The sequence below is a fragment of the Hyperolius riggenbachi genome, chromosome 11 (genome assembly GCF_040937935.1).
Source record: "Hyperolius riggenbachi isolate aHypRig1 chromosome 11, aHypRig1.pri, whole genome shotgun sequence".
Classification (NCBI taxonomy): Eukaryota; Metazoa; Chordata; class Amphibia; order Anura; family Hyperoliidae; genus Hyperolius; species Hyperolius riggenbachi.
In genome coordinates, this window is record NC_090656.1 from 149,150,905 (window position 1) to 149,168,268 (window position 17,364).

The 17,364-nt window shown below is 43.0% G+C and overlaps 1 protein-coding gene across 1 annotated transcript in view; it reads right to left on the minus strand.

The window, feature by feature from the left end:
• The window catches only part of UBXN1 (UBX domain protein 1), a 272,138-nt gene that overhangs the window by 90,355 nt on the left and 164,419 nt on the right, over positions 1-17,364 (minus strand). Inside the window, exon 4 of the mRNA XM_068261474.1 lies at positions 5,260-5,443. Within this exon, the coding sequence (XP_068117575.1) occupies positions 5,260-5,443 (184 nt within the window). The remainder of the gene's footprint in view (positions 1-5,259; positions 5,444-17,364) is intronic.

Genomic DNA, 17,364 nt, shown 5'->3' on the forward strand with positions numbered 1-17,364 from the left:
TTTACATTTTTTATTTTCTCCTCCAATCGCTGAGTCACCTCAGCCTTGCTTGTAAACACAAGTGAGCAGGGGATCATGTTAGAGATAAGCAGCTAGGCAGGGAAGTAAATGGAAGAGGAGGAATATATTACAGATAAAAAGAACCCCCCAGCATGCAACTGTTTGGCACTGACTACTAAAGGGCCAGTGCTCTTTAAGTATGTGATAACTCAAAATCATAACAGCAGAAAAAGTTTTGAAAGTTTTGAATGCAGGATTAGCATCTTTATCACTTAATACACTCAGATCAGTTGCTGTTGAAATTTGATTTTTATGTTGACAATCCCACTTTAATGTTACGTTTATTCAACCAGCAAGTAATTTTTTTATGGGAAATGACAGATGTCTCCCAAAAGATAAGAAGACAATGTACAAGAGGCAATATTGTTCGATAAAAACATTTCTCAGCTTTTATTTACGTTTGAGCAGAGAATGTCCAGTCCAAATTTATTCATACCCTCACAAACTGTCACAGTCTGTGGAAAAATCCAAAGTTAGATACCATTCCAAATAGTCCAAGCTGTTTTAAAGCTTCCTAATTCAATAGATTATTTGGGAACAGCTGTTTTAAGAAACTCAGCAGGTGAAAAACAGCACCTCTCTGTAGTTGGTTTGTGGACAGTCATGGCTAAGACAAAGGAGCTCAGTGAGGATCTGTGGCTGCGCATTGTGGCTGCTCACAAGTCAGAAAAGGGCTACACGGCCATTTTTAAATGTTTTCGAGTTTCAGTGGCTACAGTGCAAAGTATTATTAAAAAATACAAGATGTTCCACACTGTGGAAAATCTCAGAGGACGTGATCGCCAAAAGTGACACCTGTACTGGCCAGGACGATAGTGAGAGAGGTGAAAAAGAATCCAAGGATCACCACCAAGGACATCCTGGGGAATCTGGGCTCTACTGGCGGCAAAGTCTCAAAGCAGACAATCCAACGGACACTGCTCACTGCTGGGTTCCACAGATACAGACCAAGGAGGATGCCACTTCTCCAGATAAGGCACACAAAAGCTTGCTTGGCCTTTGCAAATGCTCATCTGGACAAAGAAGACGACTTCTGGTCTTCTGTGTTATGGACAGACGAAACAAAAATTGAATTGTCTGGTCACAATGATGTTTCCTTCATTTGATGTAAAAAAGGAGACGCCTTCAACCCAAGGAACACCATCCCCACTGTCAAACATGGTGGTGGCAATGCTTTGTTTTTTTTTTTTTCAGCCAATGGACCCGGGAACCTAATCCCAGTAAACGGCACTATGAAAAAAAGAGCAATACATGAGAATTCTCAACGACAACATCGGGCAGTTTGCAGCAAAACTAGGCCTTGAGCATATCATCATGACAATTACCCAAAACACACAGCAAAACTAGTGAAGAAATGGTTAGCAGACAACAACATTAACGTTTTGGAATGGCCCAGCCAGAGTCCTGGCTTGAATCCAATAGAGAATCTGTGGAGGGAGCTAAAGATCAGAGTGATGGCAAGAAGACCCTCCAACCTGAAAGATTTGGAGCTCATTTCTAAAGATGAATGGGCAAAAATACCTGTGGAGAGGAGACATGCAAAAAGCTGGTCTGCAATTATAGGAAGCGTTTGATTGCTGTAATAGCTAATAAAGGCTTTTCTATTGATTATTGAGAAGGGTATGAATAATTTTGGACTGGACATTTTTTTCTCAAATGTAAATAAAAGGTGAGAAATGTTTTTTTCCCCCACAACAATGCTTCTTGTACATTGTCTATTATCTTTTGGTTAACACCCATGTCATTTCCCATCAAAAATGTACTTGCTGGTTGAATAAAAGTAACTTTAAGTCAAAATTTGCCAGGGGTATTAATAATTATGGGCAGCACTGTGTGTAAGTATGCAGACAGAGGCAGGTGGTAATAATACCCTTTTTAAGTGTTTTTAACATATTGGGCTCGATTCACAAAGCGGTGATAACCCAGTTATCACGCCTAAAAGACTTTAGGCGTGATAACCTTTGCACCACTGAGTTATCACCGATTTTTGCTCTAACTCGCGCGAAGTTTCCGCGCGTATGCGCGTACGCGCGTACGTGCGCGCGCAAAGTCCCATAGGGCTTAATGGGAGCTTCGCGCGAAGCGGGGACGTTGCGCGCGCGCGTGCGCGGTTGCGCGCGCAAAGCTTTGCGCGCGGAAAATTCGCGCGAGTTGCTTCTTATCATGCCTAAAGTGAGTTTAGGCGTGATAAGGGGCTTTTCACTGGCGTGCAAACACTTTGCACCGCTTTGTGAATCAAGCCCATTGTGTATATTATTGATATTTCTGGATTTGTCATAAAGCTTTTTTGACTTTTTCAACATATACTCAGTGGTGCTATTCCTTTTTTACTGGTGCTATGCATATATCACAACAGGATCTTAACATCACCATATGGGCAGGCACATTTTGTTTCATCAGTCCACAGAACACTATCCCAAAACTTTTGTGGTAGTGTTCTGTGGACTGATGAAACAAAATTAGAACTGTATGGGCCCATGGATCAACGCTATGTTTGGAGGAGGAAGAACAAGGCCTATGAAGAAAAGAACACCTTGCCTACTGTGAAGCATGGGGGGAACGGTCAACCATGCTTTGGGTCTGTTTTGCTTTTGCAGGTACAGGGAAGCTTCAGCGTGTGCAAGGTACCATGAATTCTCTTCAGTACCAGGAGATATTGGATGAAAATGTGATGCAGTCCATCACAAACCCGAGGCTTGGGAGATGTTGGACCTTTCAACAGGACAATGATCCCAAGCATACCTCCAAGTCCACTAGAGCATGGTTGCAGATTAAAGGCTGGAACATTTTGGAGTGGCCAGCGCAGTCACCAGACTTAAATCCGATTGAGAACCTCTGGTAAGACCTAAAGAAAGCAGTTGCAGCGCGCAAGCCTAAGAATGTGACTGAACTGGAGGCTTTTGCCCATGAAGAATGGGCTAAGATACCTGTAGATCGCTGCAAGACACTTGTGTCAAGCTATGCTTCACGCTTAAAATCTGTTATAACTGGAAAAGGATGTTGTACTAAGTACTAAGAATGAATGTCACTTGGGGGTTGAATAAAACTGATAATGACCTGAGCACAGAAAATACATTTGTGGTTATTTCATTATAAATTGTATGTTATATTTGTCTGTCTTACAAGTGCCTCTTTGATTTAATTGTAAACAAGATGACCGAAATGATCAAAATCAATGTCAAACTGGCCAAAACACTCAATTTCAGTGGGGGTTGAATAGTTTTTAACACAACTGTAAGTATTATTGTCTGTTACAAATTACAAGTTTCCAAAGTTTAGTTTATTGTACCCTGAAAGCTGGCATTGCATTTTATTCAAACTGCATTTTATTACATATGAACATGTTCTAATGAGCTTTTCTGAAGCATGTGTGTGTGTGTGTGTGTGTGTGTGTGTGTGCGTGCGTGCGTGCGTGCGTGCGTGCGTGTCACAGAGAGCTCCTTTTCACCTGTTACACGTTGTTTACACACATTGTAAAAAGATTGGAATGCAAACAAAGATACTGTTATCTACAGTTTGGAAGCGGATTTAAGCTGAATAGCAGGACAAAATGCTTTTGTTTAACCATTTCAGTGATGTTCTGCTAAAAAATAAATTCTGGAATAGTAGCTTTCATGCTGTGAGGAATCTTTTAGAACAAAGTAGAAATGCTGGCTTTCAGACCACTTTAATGTTGATAAATGTACAGTCATGCGCCTTGGATGTACCAATGGTAGATCACTATATAAAATTAATGGCATACAGTTGGGAACATCAGATTTGGAGAAGGACATAGGAATACTAGTTGATAACAAGTTAGGTAATTATATACAATGCCAAGCTGCAGTAGCTAAAGCAAATAAAATTTTGGGATGCATAACATGGGATATAATATCTTGAGATGCTAGTGTACTACTCCTCTGTATAAATCACTTGTGAGGCCACATCTGGAGTATGGGATACAGTTTTGGTCACCAATCTATAGAAAGGACAATGACCTTCTAGAACTGGTACAAAGACAAACCACTGAATTAATCAGAGGGATGGAAGACCTCACTAATTGCGTTGAGCACTTCTATAGCACTGAACCACGATCGCCGGGAAATCGCCTGAAAATGGTGCAGGCGACGCATTTGCGTTTCGCTATTTTGGGCAATTTGTGGCAATTAGCGCAAATCGCCCAAGTAAGAACGGACCCATAGGGTTAATGTACACTAGCGCTTTCAAAAACGTCGGCAAAACGCTCAAGTTTGAATGGGCCCTTATGGTGAGGGGTATTGTGCCTGGTGCCATACCACCAATAGCAGCAATGTGCACACACCTGTGTAAAACAACTAAAGTCAGTGGTGCACTGTGCAGAGTCAGACACACAGAACTGCAATATAACAATCAAGAGAGAAAAAAAATCACTTAGAAGAGAATTGTGCAAGGTACTGCACTAGCAGCAGTGTGTGCACACCTGTGTAAAACAGCTAAAGTCAGTGGTGCACTGTGCAGAGTCAGACACACAGAACTGCAATATAACAATCAAGAGAGAGAAAAAAATCACTTAGAAGAGTATTGTGCAAGGTACTGCACTAGCAGCAGTGTGTGCACACCTGTGTAAAACAGCTAAAGTCAGTGGTGCACTGTGCAGTCAGACACACAGAACTGCAATATCACAATAGCAAGAAAACCAATGTATCAGCCCTTAGAAGGGCTCTTTGGGTGCTCAGGACTCTGTACTAACAGCAAGAGACTCAGTGGGGACACAGAACGTAGGCCTAAATAATGCTTTCCCTGATAGCAGCACAGCTCTCTCTACACATTTTAACACAGCACACATGTTTTTATGGGGGGGGGGGGGGCAGGAGGGAGTGCTAGCTGATTGGCTGCCATGTGGCTGCTGACTCTGGAGTGAGGGGGCAAAGTTTGGCTCCATGATGATGTATAGGGGTGGGTCGAATGTGCCATGTGTTCTCCTGCCGTTGCAAATGGATAACGCGTTCTTTGCCAGGAACTGTCCGCCTGCGAATAGTTCAGGCTATCTCTAGCAGCTACAAAAGAAACCAAAACAATGGTACTGTAGTGGTCAATCCCAAGGAGCTAGCAGGCCAATAGCAATGGCATGATGGGTCAAATTCTGGATTGCTGGCCATTATGAAAGTCTTTACAGAAAAAAAAAACAGATCTACAGCAGTTACTATCCTTTACATTAAAATAATATGGAGAGATGCTCACCAAGTTCCTGAAGTGGTTTTTCCATATCATCTTCTGTGAAAACTCTTCGTGGGAAGGTGGTCATAAAGTCAAAAGGTCCTTGTGGGGCACCAGGCCAATTTAATTCAACATATAAGCGAACAGCAGCCAACTGCTCTCGTGCACGAAATGTCTGTGAGAGAGCTGTACCATCTAGAAGACGTATCTAAGAGAAAAAAAAACATATTTCAAGTATGTGCTAATGAACATAAAAATGTATTTTCTTCTAATAAGATCCAATGTTTTACTCTATGCTATTGCACAACACAGTGTTGCTTTTATTCTTACTGTAGTTCTTTTCTCAATGATGATTGTGACTCTAAACAGAAATTGTATTATTGGCAAAAATACATTTTCAAAGCAGTTAGGAAGAAAAAATGATGGTCAAATATGCAATTTTAGGTGGACCATACAGCAAAATCATTAGTTCTCTAATCATACAATACTGTCTTACCTCAGACATGTGCACCATGAACTTCATGTATCAGAGGCACAGAACCTACTCCACCTTTCATAGCATCGTAAAACTCTCTACTCCTCTTTTTGGAAATCAATATTTCTGCCCTGTTAACGTTGGAAGCACTGTTTCTGATTGGCTCGCAGTGTGCAACAATCAGAAGCAGTCAGCTGTAGAGATGGCCAGAACAACAACAACAACAACAACAACAACAACAACAACAAATAACATTTGTAAAGCGCTTTTCTCCCATAGGACTCAAAGCGCATAAGCATGGCTCAGACCATCGTGGTACAGAGGAAGAATTTTATAAGTCCGGAAATGCCAGGCTAAACAGGTGGCTTTTCAGTCTGGATTTGAATAGCTCCAGGGATGGTGCTGTCTTTACTGGGTGTGGCAGGGAGTTCCAAAGAGTAGGGGCAGTATGACAGAAGGCTCTGTCTCCAGATTTTTTGAAGTGCACTCTGGGAGTTTATAGAACTTGCTGATCTGAGGTTGTGAGAGGTGTGGTGCAGCCCAGACTGGGCCCAGACTGTGTAGGGATTTGAATGTCAGCAGTCCAATCTTGAAAAGTATTCTCCATTCTACTGGTAGCCAGTGCAGTGAGCGAAAGATCGGTGTAATGTGACAGTGGCAAGGCTGGTTTGTTAACAATCTGGCAGCAGCATTCTGCACTAATTGCAGGCGACGCAGGTCCTTTTCGGGGAGGCCAGCATAAAGGGCATTGCAGTAGTCCAGCCGTGATGTGATGAAGGCGTGAACTAGGGTTCGAAGATCCTCTGGGGGAATCAGATGTTTAATCTTTGCATTGTTCTTCAGATGAAAGAAGGAAGATTTAACTACAGATGAAATTTGATTTCTGAAACTCAATTCCCCATCGATTAGTACGCCAAGGCTGCGCAAAAGGTTGGAGCTGTTTATGTCTGAATTCCCAATCCTGATTGGTGTTGCTTTAGGATAGAGCTGTTTTGATGGCGAGCACTGCCTTTGGACAAAAAGGACCTCAGTTTTGTCAGCATTCAGTTTCAACCAGTTATCATTCATCCATGCCTGTAGCTCAGCTAAGCAAGAATTTATTTTTGGAGTAGGGTCTGTTCTACCAGGTTTGAAGGACAGGTATAGCTGTGTGTCATCGGCGTAGCAGTGGTACGTGAGGCCATGTCGTTGGATAAGTGTACCGAGTGGCAACATGTAGATTGCTAACAGCAGAGGGGATAGGATTGATCCTTGTGGCACTCCGAATTGTAGAGGTGCAGGTTTGGAAATGATAGGTCCTAGGGATATTCTCTGTGTTCTGTCAGTCAGGAATGATCTGAACCACTGGAGGACTGATCCACTGATGCCACAGTACTCCTGCAGTCTGTTAAGCAGGATTTCATGGTCAACTGTATCAAAAGCCGCTGAGAGATCAAGCAGGATTAGGATGGAGCATTCCCCTCTGTCCCTTGCCATGAGCAGATCGTTGCTGACTTGGATGAGGGCTGTTTCACAGCTATGGTGTTTCTTAAAGCCAGATTGTAGAGGGTCCAGGATGTTGTTTGTGACAGCCTGGTTTCAAGTAGAAACCGGATAGACTAGCACTCCAATGGGGACAGACGTGTGCTAAAGTGGATAGACCCAGTAGCCCTGAGTGGGTCAAATAAAGTCCAACACGAGAAGTCCACAGCACCACGTCAGTAATCTATAGCTCTTTTATTGTTTTAAAAAGACAAAGAGATAGCCATAACAGCCTGGTTTCAAGTTGCAGATATACAGCCTTCTCTTATCAGAGAGGTTGAAGGTTTTGCTTCCGGCGAACGGTTCCCGGGGAACTTCCGGGGTTCACGATCGCGGAGAACCGCAAACTTTTCCGAAAGTTCGATTCACCCTCATAGTGCATCATTAGGGTCAACTTTGAGCCTCTACATCACAGTCAGCAGGCACATTGTGGCCAATCAGGCTACACTCCCTCCTGGAGGCCCTCCCCCCTTATAAAATGCAGGCAGTGTCAGGCATTGGACTCACTTGTGTGCCTGCAGTAATTAGAGAAGGGAGAGCTGCTGCAGACTCTCATAGGGAAAGCTTAGTTAGGCTCTTGTAGGCTTGTTAGCTTTCTCCTTGCTGATTCTTATTGCTAAAAAAGCACCCCTCAGTTATTTTGGTTGAAAAAAGACATACGTCCATCGAGTTTAACCAGTATAAAGTACAACACCAGCCTGCTCCCTCACATATCCCTGTTGATCCAGAGGAAGGCGAAAAAACCCTTACAAGGCATGGTCCAATTAGCCCCAAAAGGGAAAAATTCCTTCCCGACTCCAGATGGCAATCAGATAAAATCCCTGGATCAACATCATTAGGCATTACCTAGTAATTGTAGCCATGGATGTCTTTCAACGCAAGGAAAGCATCTAAGCCCCTTTTAAATGCAGGTATAGCGTTTGTCATAATGACTTCCTGTGGCAATGCATTCCACATCTTAATCACTCTTACTGTAAAGAACCCTTTCCTAAATAAATGGCTAAAACATTTTTCCTCCATGCGCAGATCATGTCCTCTAGTCCTTTGAGAAGGCCTAGGGACAAAAAGCTCACCCGCCAAGCTATTATATTGCCCTCTGATGTATTTATACATGTTAATTAGATCCCCTCTAAGGCGTCTTTTCTCTAGACTAAATAAACCCAGTTTATCTAACCTTTCTTGGTAAGTGAGACCTTCCATCCCACGTATCAATGTTGTTGCTCGTCCCTGCACCTGCTCTAAAACTGCTATATCTTTTTTGTAATGTGGTGCCCAGAACTGAATTCCATATTCCAGATGTGGCCTTACTAGAGAGTTAAACAGGGGCAATATTATGCTAGCATCTCAAGTTTTTATTTCCCTTTTAATGCATCCCAAAATTTTGTTAGCTTTAGCTGCAGCGGCTTGGCATTGAGTCTGATTATTTAACTTGTTGTCGATGAGTACTCCTAAGTCCTTCTCCAAGTTTGATGTCCCCAACTGTATCCCATTTATTTTGTATGGTGCTAGACCATTGGTACCACCAAAATGCATGACTTTACCTTTTTCAACATGGAATTTCATCTGCCATGTATGTGCCCATATAGCCATCCTATCCAGATCCTGTTGCAATATGACACTATCTTCCTGAGAGTTGATGGTTCTGCACAATTTTGTATAATCTGCAAAAATAGCAACATTGCTTACTACTGCATCTACTAGGTCATTAATAAATAAATCGAAGAGCACTGGACCCAGAACAGACCCCTGTGGTACCCCACTGCTAACAGTCTCCCATTTTGAGTACGATCCATTGACCACAACTCTTTGTTTTCTGTCCATTAGCCAGTTCCCTATCCATGCACACAGACTCTTCCCCAGTCCTTGCATCCTCAACTTTTGCACCAGACTTTTGTGGGGAACAGTGTCGAAGGCCTTTGCAAAGTCCAAGTATATTATTATTATTTATTGTATTTATAAAGCGCCAACATATTACGCAGCGCTGGACAATAAATAGGGATACATACAATATTTAGGGGTGACATACAGCAAAATGACAATACCTGAATACAAGAAACATCAGATCATGCAGCACAGTATGAGTACAAGGTAATGCTTAGTCAGTCACTGGATGGAGCATGGAGATTAGGCAAGTTAGGTTCACTCAGATGCATAGCATGGGTTCACAGTAATGGAGGTGCATGATCAGGTTGGACACAAAAGGAGGAGGACCCTGCCCAAAGGCTTACAATCTAAAGGGAGAAGTAGGGACACGAGAGGTAGGGGACCAGAGTTCAGCTGTAGGTTTAGAGCACTTGTGAGGGGTAGTAGGCCAGAGTGAAAAGGTGAGTTTTGAGGGCTTTCTTGAAGATGTTGAAGGAGGGGGCTGCCCTAATAGGTGGAGGTAGGGAGTTCCATAGTGTTGGAGCAACTCTTGAGAAGTCCTGGAGGGGTGCATGGGACTGGGTGATGCGGGGGGCGGTTAGGCGAAGTTCATTGGAAGAGCGGAGTGAGCGGCTAGGTGTGTACCTCTGAGTAAGATCGGAAATGTAGGTTGGACAGGTTTTGTGGACAGATTTGTAGGTCAGGCACAGTATCTTGAATCTGATTCTGGACTGGATAGGAAGCCAGTGGAGGGATTCAAGGAGGGGATCCGCCATGGTGGAGCGATGGGAGCAGTGGATAATTCTGGCTGCTGCATTCATGATGGACTGCAGTGGGGCTGTTCGGGTCATAGGGAGACCAGACAGCAGGGCATTGCAGTAGTCAAGGCGGGAAATTATGAGGGCATGGATGAGGAGTTTGGTGGTGGCAGAGGTCAGGAAAGGGCGAATCTTACAGATGTTACGAAGGTGAAAGTTGCAGGATTTTGTGAGGTTTTGGATGTGGGGAGTGAAGGAGAGTGCGGAGTCCAGGGTGACACCCAGACAGCGGGCTTGAGAGGTAGGGTGAATGGTAGTGTGGTTAACAGTGACATGCACATCTGGGAGGTTTATGGATGTCCGGGGTGGGAAGATCATAAATTCCGTTTTGTCTAGGTTTAGTTTCAGGAACCTAGCGGACATCCAGGAGGAGATGGCTGATAGACAGGAGGAGACCTTGTCCATGGTAGTGGTGGATATGTCAGGGGTGTGGAGGTAGATCTGGGTGTCATCTGCATACAGATGATAGTTAAAACCCATGGAGGAGATAACCTTGCCAATGGAGGATGTGTATAGGGTGAACAGTAGGGGGCCAAGGACCGAACCTTGGGGGACTCCCACCGAGAGGTGATTGGGGGTGGATGAGGACTCATTGAAGGCGGTCGTGAAGGAGCGTTTGGAGAGATAGGATGAAAGCCAGGACAGGGCAAGATCGTGAATGCCCATGGACTGAAGGGACTGGAGGAGTAGGGGATGATCTACTGTGTCAAAAGCTGCTGAAAGTATATCACATCTACAGCATTCCCAATATCCATATTAGCATTCACTACCTCATAAAAGCTGAGCATGTTAGTCAAACAGGACCTGTCTTTAGTAAACCCATGTTGATGCTGAGAAATAAGATTATTTTCTACTATGAAGTCATGTATAGTATCTCTTAGTAACCCCTCAAATAGTTTGCATACAACTGATGTTAAGCTTACAGGTCTATAATTTCCTGGATCAGATTTTTTGCCCTTCTTAAATAATGGGAAAACGTGGGCTGTACGCCAATCCACTGGGACTCTGCCAGTTGAAAGAGAGTCACAAAAGATAAGATAAAGGGGTTTATCTATAACTGAACTTAATTCCCTTAGGACCCGAGGATGCATGCCATCCGGGCCAGGTGCCTTGTCTATTTTTTTTTATTTAGTCTTGCCTTCACTTCTTCCTGCGTTAAGTATTTAATATTACAGTTAGAAGATTGAGACTCTTCTGCCTCTGTAATTTGCAACAGTGCTGTTTCCTTTGTGAAGACAGAAGCAAAGAAAGCATTTAATAACTCTGCCTTACCTTGGTCATCCACCATTAAGTTCCCACCCTCATCCTTTAGGAGTCCTATACAGTCAACCTTTCTTTTTTTAGAGTTGATGTACTTGTAAAACTTTTTTGGGTTAGATTTGATATCCCTAGGGATTTGATTTTCAGCTTCGATCTTTGCCAGCCTAATTTCTTTTTTACAATTTTTATTGCACTCCTTATAATTGCTTAGTGCAGCCTCGGTCCCCTCCTGTTTTAGGACCTTATAGGCATTATTTTTCCTCTTCATTTTATCTTTAACCTTTCTATTCATCCATAGAGGCCTTTTTTTATTCCTAGATATTTTGTTTCCATATGGGATATACATACTACAATATTGATTGAGTATAAGTTTAAAAGCTTGCCATTTCCCTTCAGTGTCCTCCCCTTGTAGTACATTATCCAAATTCACCAAACTTAGTGCCTGTCTAATTTGATTGAACTTTGCTTTTCTAAAATTCATAGTTTTAGTGGTCCCGCTGCCCCGTGGCTTATCAGTCACCAGATCAAACGTTATCATGCTGTGATCACTATTTTCCAAATGTTCTTGAACCTGCACATTTGATACATTATCTTTATTTATCTTGTTATCTATTTTGTGTGTGTGTGTGTGTGTGTGTGTGTGTGTGTGTGTGTGTGTGTGTGTGTGTGTGTGTGTGTGTGGCCCACTTGCATTATATTTATATTCTGCCCTGTCAGTCAGTCGCAGCTGGTCTTTGGCCCCTTAATTCCTACTGTGCCACTGCCAGGCCCAGCACATTCAGTGACTACCTGTGTGTGTGACAGGCAACTGCACATTTGTAATCCCAATCACTGCATCTGTTCACTGTTTAGTCCACCTACCTACCTACGTGAGCGCACGCATTGTTAATTATACCACCAGTCATTGCACCTGTTCACGGTACGTGTGTGTGTGTGTGACAGGTGCACATTTGTAATACCCAGCAGCACTGCATATACCTACCTACCTGTTGTTCAGTGCACCCACCTACCTACGTGAGCGCACGCAGTGTGATATTTAATACCACCAGTCACTGCACCTGTTCACGGTACGTGTGTGAGACAGCTGCACATTTGTAATACCTAGCAGCACTGCATATACCTACCTACCTGTTGTTCAGTGCACCCACCTACCCACGTGAGCGCAAGCAGTATGATATTTAATACCACCAGTCACTGTACCTGTTCACGGTACGTGTGTGTGACCGGTGCACATTTGTAATACCCATACGCGCATGCGCAGTACTTTCACGCCGGCCGCCGTGATGACGCGAGGCGGCCGGCGTGTGACGTAATCCGCGTCATATGCGGAAGAAGCAGCCCGACATTTGGGAGAGTGTCGCTCGGGCTGCGGCCTGTCAGCCATTCCGGAGCGGGGAGAAGGAGAGGAGCCAGGACGCCGGCGTGGGACCTCCCGACCAGCACTGGGCTGGAGAAAGCCCCTGGTGAGTACAACTTTTATTTTTTAGATGAGCTCGGAGTCCCTTTAAGCATTTAAATCACGCAGAGTGTCATTTATAAAGTGCAGCTGTTTATATGGTGCATTTACTTATCCTATTGATCTGATACACACCACTCTGTCCCCTTTACCCTTTTGGAGTGTTCCATTGATGCAGCCCTCCCTGGAACCATATACCACAGGACCATATAGCACATTTATCTTTAGGCACATGTTTTTGTTCTTATTTATTGACATGCTATTTTTATAAGCAGTATAACACTGGGGATATACTCCAGTGCAGCTGCATTTGTTTATTGTATATTATGCATAGTCTATGAGATTTGAATGTTTAATCCTTTATATATTTTTTATGCGATCCTATAGCATTAGATTTTATACTTTTGTATTATGCACATATTTTAGCATGACCTCATGTAATAAACTAACTTTTGTTTAAATGGAACCACATCCGCTACACGTGCATGCAAATTTATGCAAAGCATTTAAACGTTGAATGCACCATAGTCATGTATTTTGTGTGCATACTATAACCTTACTTAAATTGTATGTAACTGCTCTGGCACTGATAGTTGCCTCTGATAGTTGAAATCAAATACTATATGCATAAATGTGTTTGATTGCTATTATTTATTTTTGATTCTCATTATACAATGTTGTCTGTAGTATTTGTTATAAGTAGAATTATGGTTTTGATATGCTGTTAGTGCTGTGGCATTAGGCGCCTTGTCTGATGATTGTAGGCACTGCTATTTGGCCTGAGGAAGTGGGTATGCACCCACGAAAAGCGTTGCCAGTGCAATAAAATTCTATTAATACGTGAATTTGTCTCATTGAGGTAAGCCACCTCACTTTTTTCATTTTATTTGTTTTTAACGCATTTTATCTTCTCTGGGCGCTTTTTTCCCCTTTATCCTGTGCCTTCACCCTCCTTTTGGAGGGGGATCAACCCTCCTTGACCAATTTAGGTCATTTGAGGTTTGCTTTTTATCAGGAGTGCAACCATCCCCAGCTCCGTCAGGTCACCTGAGTGGCGTCGGGGTTATACATCTCCACCTGCTTCTAGTGGTCGGTTGCCCTTCTGCAACCCACCCTTGTGAGTATAATTCATCCACATATTTTACATACTTCTGGTACTGACATACTGCACCATTTGGGCTCCTGTTCTCTCTGTTTTCTTCCTGCAGGATGCAATTTTTATTAACCCTACTTTTTGTTCATTTTGAAATAAGGTGCTGTGGACTGATGAAACTAAAATTGAGTTATATGGGCATAACAAGGGGCATTATGCATGGAGGAAAAACAACACAGCCTTCCAAGAAAAACACCTGCTACCTACAGTAAAATATGGTGGTGGTTTCATCATGCTGTGGGGCTGTGTGGCCAGTGCAGGGACTGGGAATCTTGTCAAAGTTGAGAGATGCATGGATTCCACCCAGTATCAGCAGATTCTGGAGACCAATGTCCAGGAATCAGTGACAAAGCTGAAGCTGCGCCAGGGCTGGATCTTTCAACAAGACAACAACCCTAAACACTGCTCAAAATCCACTAAGGCATTCATGCAGAGGAACAAATACAATTTTCTGGAATGGCCATCTCGGTCCCCAGACCTGAATATAATTAAAACTCTGTGGTGTGAGTTAGAGAGAGCTGTCCATGCTCGGAAGCCATCAAACCTGAATGAACTAGAGATGTTTTGTAAAGAGGAATGGTCCAAAATACCTTCAACCAGAATCCAGACTCACGTTGGAAGGCTGTAATTTCTGTAAAAGGAGGATCTACTTAATATTGATTTCATTTCTTTTTTGTGGTGCCCAAATTTATGCACCTGGCTAATTTTGTAACCAACAAAAAAGAGACTAGACCGGCAGGAACTTCAGGATAAAACTGTCACCACTTTATTCACTCAGTGAAAAAATTTCAAGTCACTACTATGCATCCAGCAACCTGTGACACTTTACACTGACCTAGACAAAACAGCTCAAACAGCTCCAGCTGTGAATGGTAGCAAAGCAGATTGCAAAGCACATGACATGCAGGGAGCAATGATTCTGACAGTGCAGGCTATACTTGCGTGGCTCTACAGTAGCAGAAGTGGATCTGGATGAAAGCACCGATGTTCAGGGGTCCTCCAGGGCGACAGCCCTAACAGCCGTTTCGCCCGAATATTCCAAGGGGCAGCGTCGCGCTATCTGGATCCCGGGTGGCTCCTATCACAAACGGCCTGCATGGCTAATTTTGTTTAAACAATTATTGTGCACTTTCTGTAAATCGAATAAACTTAATTTCACTACTCAAATATCACTGTGTGTGTCTCCTATATGATATATTTTAACCACTTCCCAACTGAGGGGCTTTACCCCCTGACCACCAGAGCAATTTTCACCTTTCAGCGCTCCTTCCATTTATTCGTCTATAACTTTATCATTACTTATCGCAATGAAATGAACTATATCTTGTTTTTTTCGCCACCAATTAGGCTTTCTTTAGGTGGGACATTATGCCAAGAATTATTTTATTCTAAATGTGTTTTAATGGGAAAATAGGAAAAAATGTGGGAAAAAAAATTATTTTTCAGTTTTCGCCTTTTATAGTTTTTAAATAATGCATGCTACTGTAATTAAAACCCATTAAATGTATTTGCCTATTTGTCCCGGCTATAAAACCGTTTAATTTATGTCCCTATCACAATGTTTGGCGCCAATATTTTAATTGGAAATAAAGGTGCATTTTTTTCAGTTTTGCGTCCATCCCTAATTACAAGCCCATAGTTTATAAAGTAACAGTGTTCTACCCTCTTGACATAAATATTTAAAAAGTTCAGTCCCTAAGGTAACTATTTATGTATTTTTTTTAATTGTACAATTTTTTATTTTTTTTTAATTACAAAAAAAAAAATCGGGGAGTGTGGGAGGTAAGGAGTTAATTTTTTGTGTAACACTAATTTATTTGTATGTAAAAAATTCTTTAGGGTGTAATTTACTATTTGGCCACAAGATGGCAACAGTAACTTTTTGTTTAATACAACCTGCAAGCGTCCTTCCGGACCCTTGCAGGAAGTACTAGGAGGCTGAGTTTTTTTTTTTTTTTTCACAATGATCGCGCTGCTCAGCGGAGCAGCAGCGGATCATTGCGGGGCTTAGATCAACGAACGGGAATGGATTTTCCCGTTCATTGATCTCTGGGCGAGCGGCGGGCGGCGTGTTTACCGGCGAGAGTACGCGCTAGAGCGAGCGGGAGCGCGGGCAGCGGCGGGAGCGCGGAGAGTACGGATTTCTCCGTCCCTGGGGGTTAAAGGATGGAATAAGGAACGGAGAAATTCGTACACGTGGTGGTAAAGTGGTTAATTTACATTTTTTATCGAAACAACCAATGATTTATACAGGAAAATCATGACGATTAACAAGGTTGCCCAAATTTTCGCATCCCATTGTATTTGCATTATCATCGGTGGAATCGCCATATATACATGCATTCGTTTGGGTTTTGTTTTTGTTTTTTGTTTTTCTGCATCAATAAAATGACAACTGCTTCCAATGCAACAGAATAGATTGATGCGGAGTACTACTTTAGTCAGAAGAAGAAAAATATTTTAAGAAACATTTAAACAAATGTACTAGCAGACTTATCAGAAAGGGACAGCCTTGCTAGCTATGTGAAGAAATTGTTTATGTTCTTATCAAATTAATTGTTACTAAATATCCCATTATTTTCATCATTGGCAAAAATACGTCCATATAACATACCAAAATTCACATACAAGAAAGCTCACCGTCTACATCATAAGTTTTTTAAAATACTTTCAAATCAGCATTATAGATACTGATCAATTTAAGAAAAATAATTACTCCATAATACTGGAAAGAAAATATGAAGTGGAGAAGCATCTTCAACAATGTGATGTTAATAAATTTGATTCACGGATAACATATTTAAAAATGGTCTACTACAAGTGGATACTTTGCAATTTGAATTGCCAAGAACTTTTTGATGCCTAAACTTTTAATATGATATCTACATTAAATGGAAAGATTGCATCACTACATGCAGGCGCGGACTGGACCGGGGGGATGGGGGGGGGGGGCGATTTCCACCTGGCCACCCTCTTCCTAGGTAATTAGGGCTGGTCAGGTGCGGGACAGGTGCAGACCGCATCGCAGTTACAGTCAGAGAGCTGTGCTCAGCCTCACGATTAATGCACTGTGGCCGCTCAATTCTAAGCTGGCCCCCTGCCCGCCCCTTCACAGACTTATTTCGTCGGTGCACCCCAGCTCAGGAGGAAGATTAATAAAGATGTACGCGCACCGGGCCGGCTTCCTTCCAATCAGATCACGCAGCCGTGGCGTGCCCTGGTGCGTGCACTGCAGGCAGCGTGTTCACGCTGAGTTGGTCGGGACATGACTCCGCCCCCTGCCAGGAGCCATTGCCACTCGCTCAACTGCTGAGGCAACCTGTGTGCCTGTCAGAGTGAGCCTACTGGGATGTCTGGCTGTAGGAGAGAGCGAGGGAGCATAAGGAACTGCCCGCACTGTACCAGACACAGACACATGAGATCAAATGTCCGCGGACACAGCAACTTCCGCTTCCTGCCAGGCGACAACCCCGCCCCCACTTGAGAAACATTGAAGGGGACTGTATGTTACCTGGTAAGCCCACCCCCTGCTTGAAGGAAGCCCCGCCCCTGCTGGTGAAACTGCAGAGGAAGTGGTGAATGG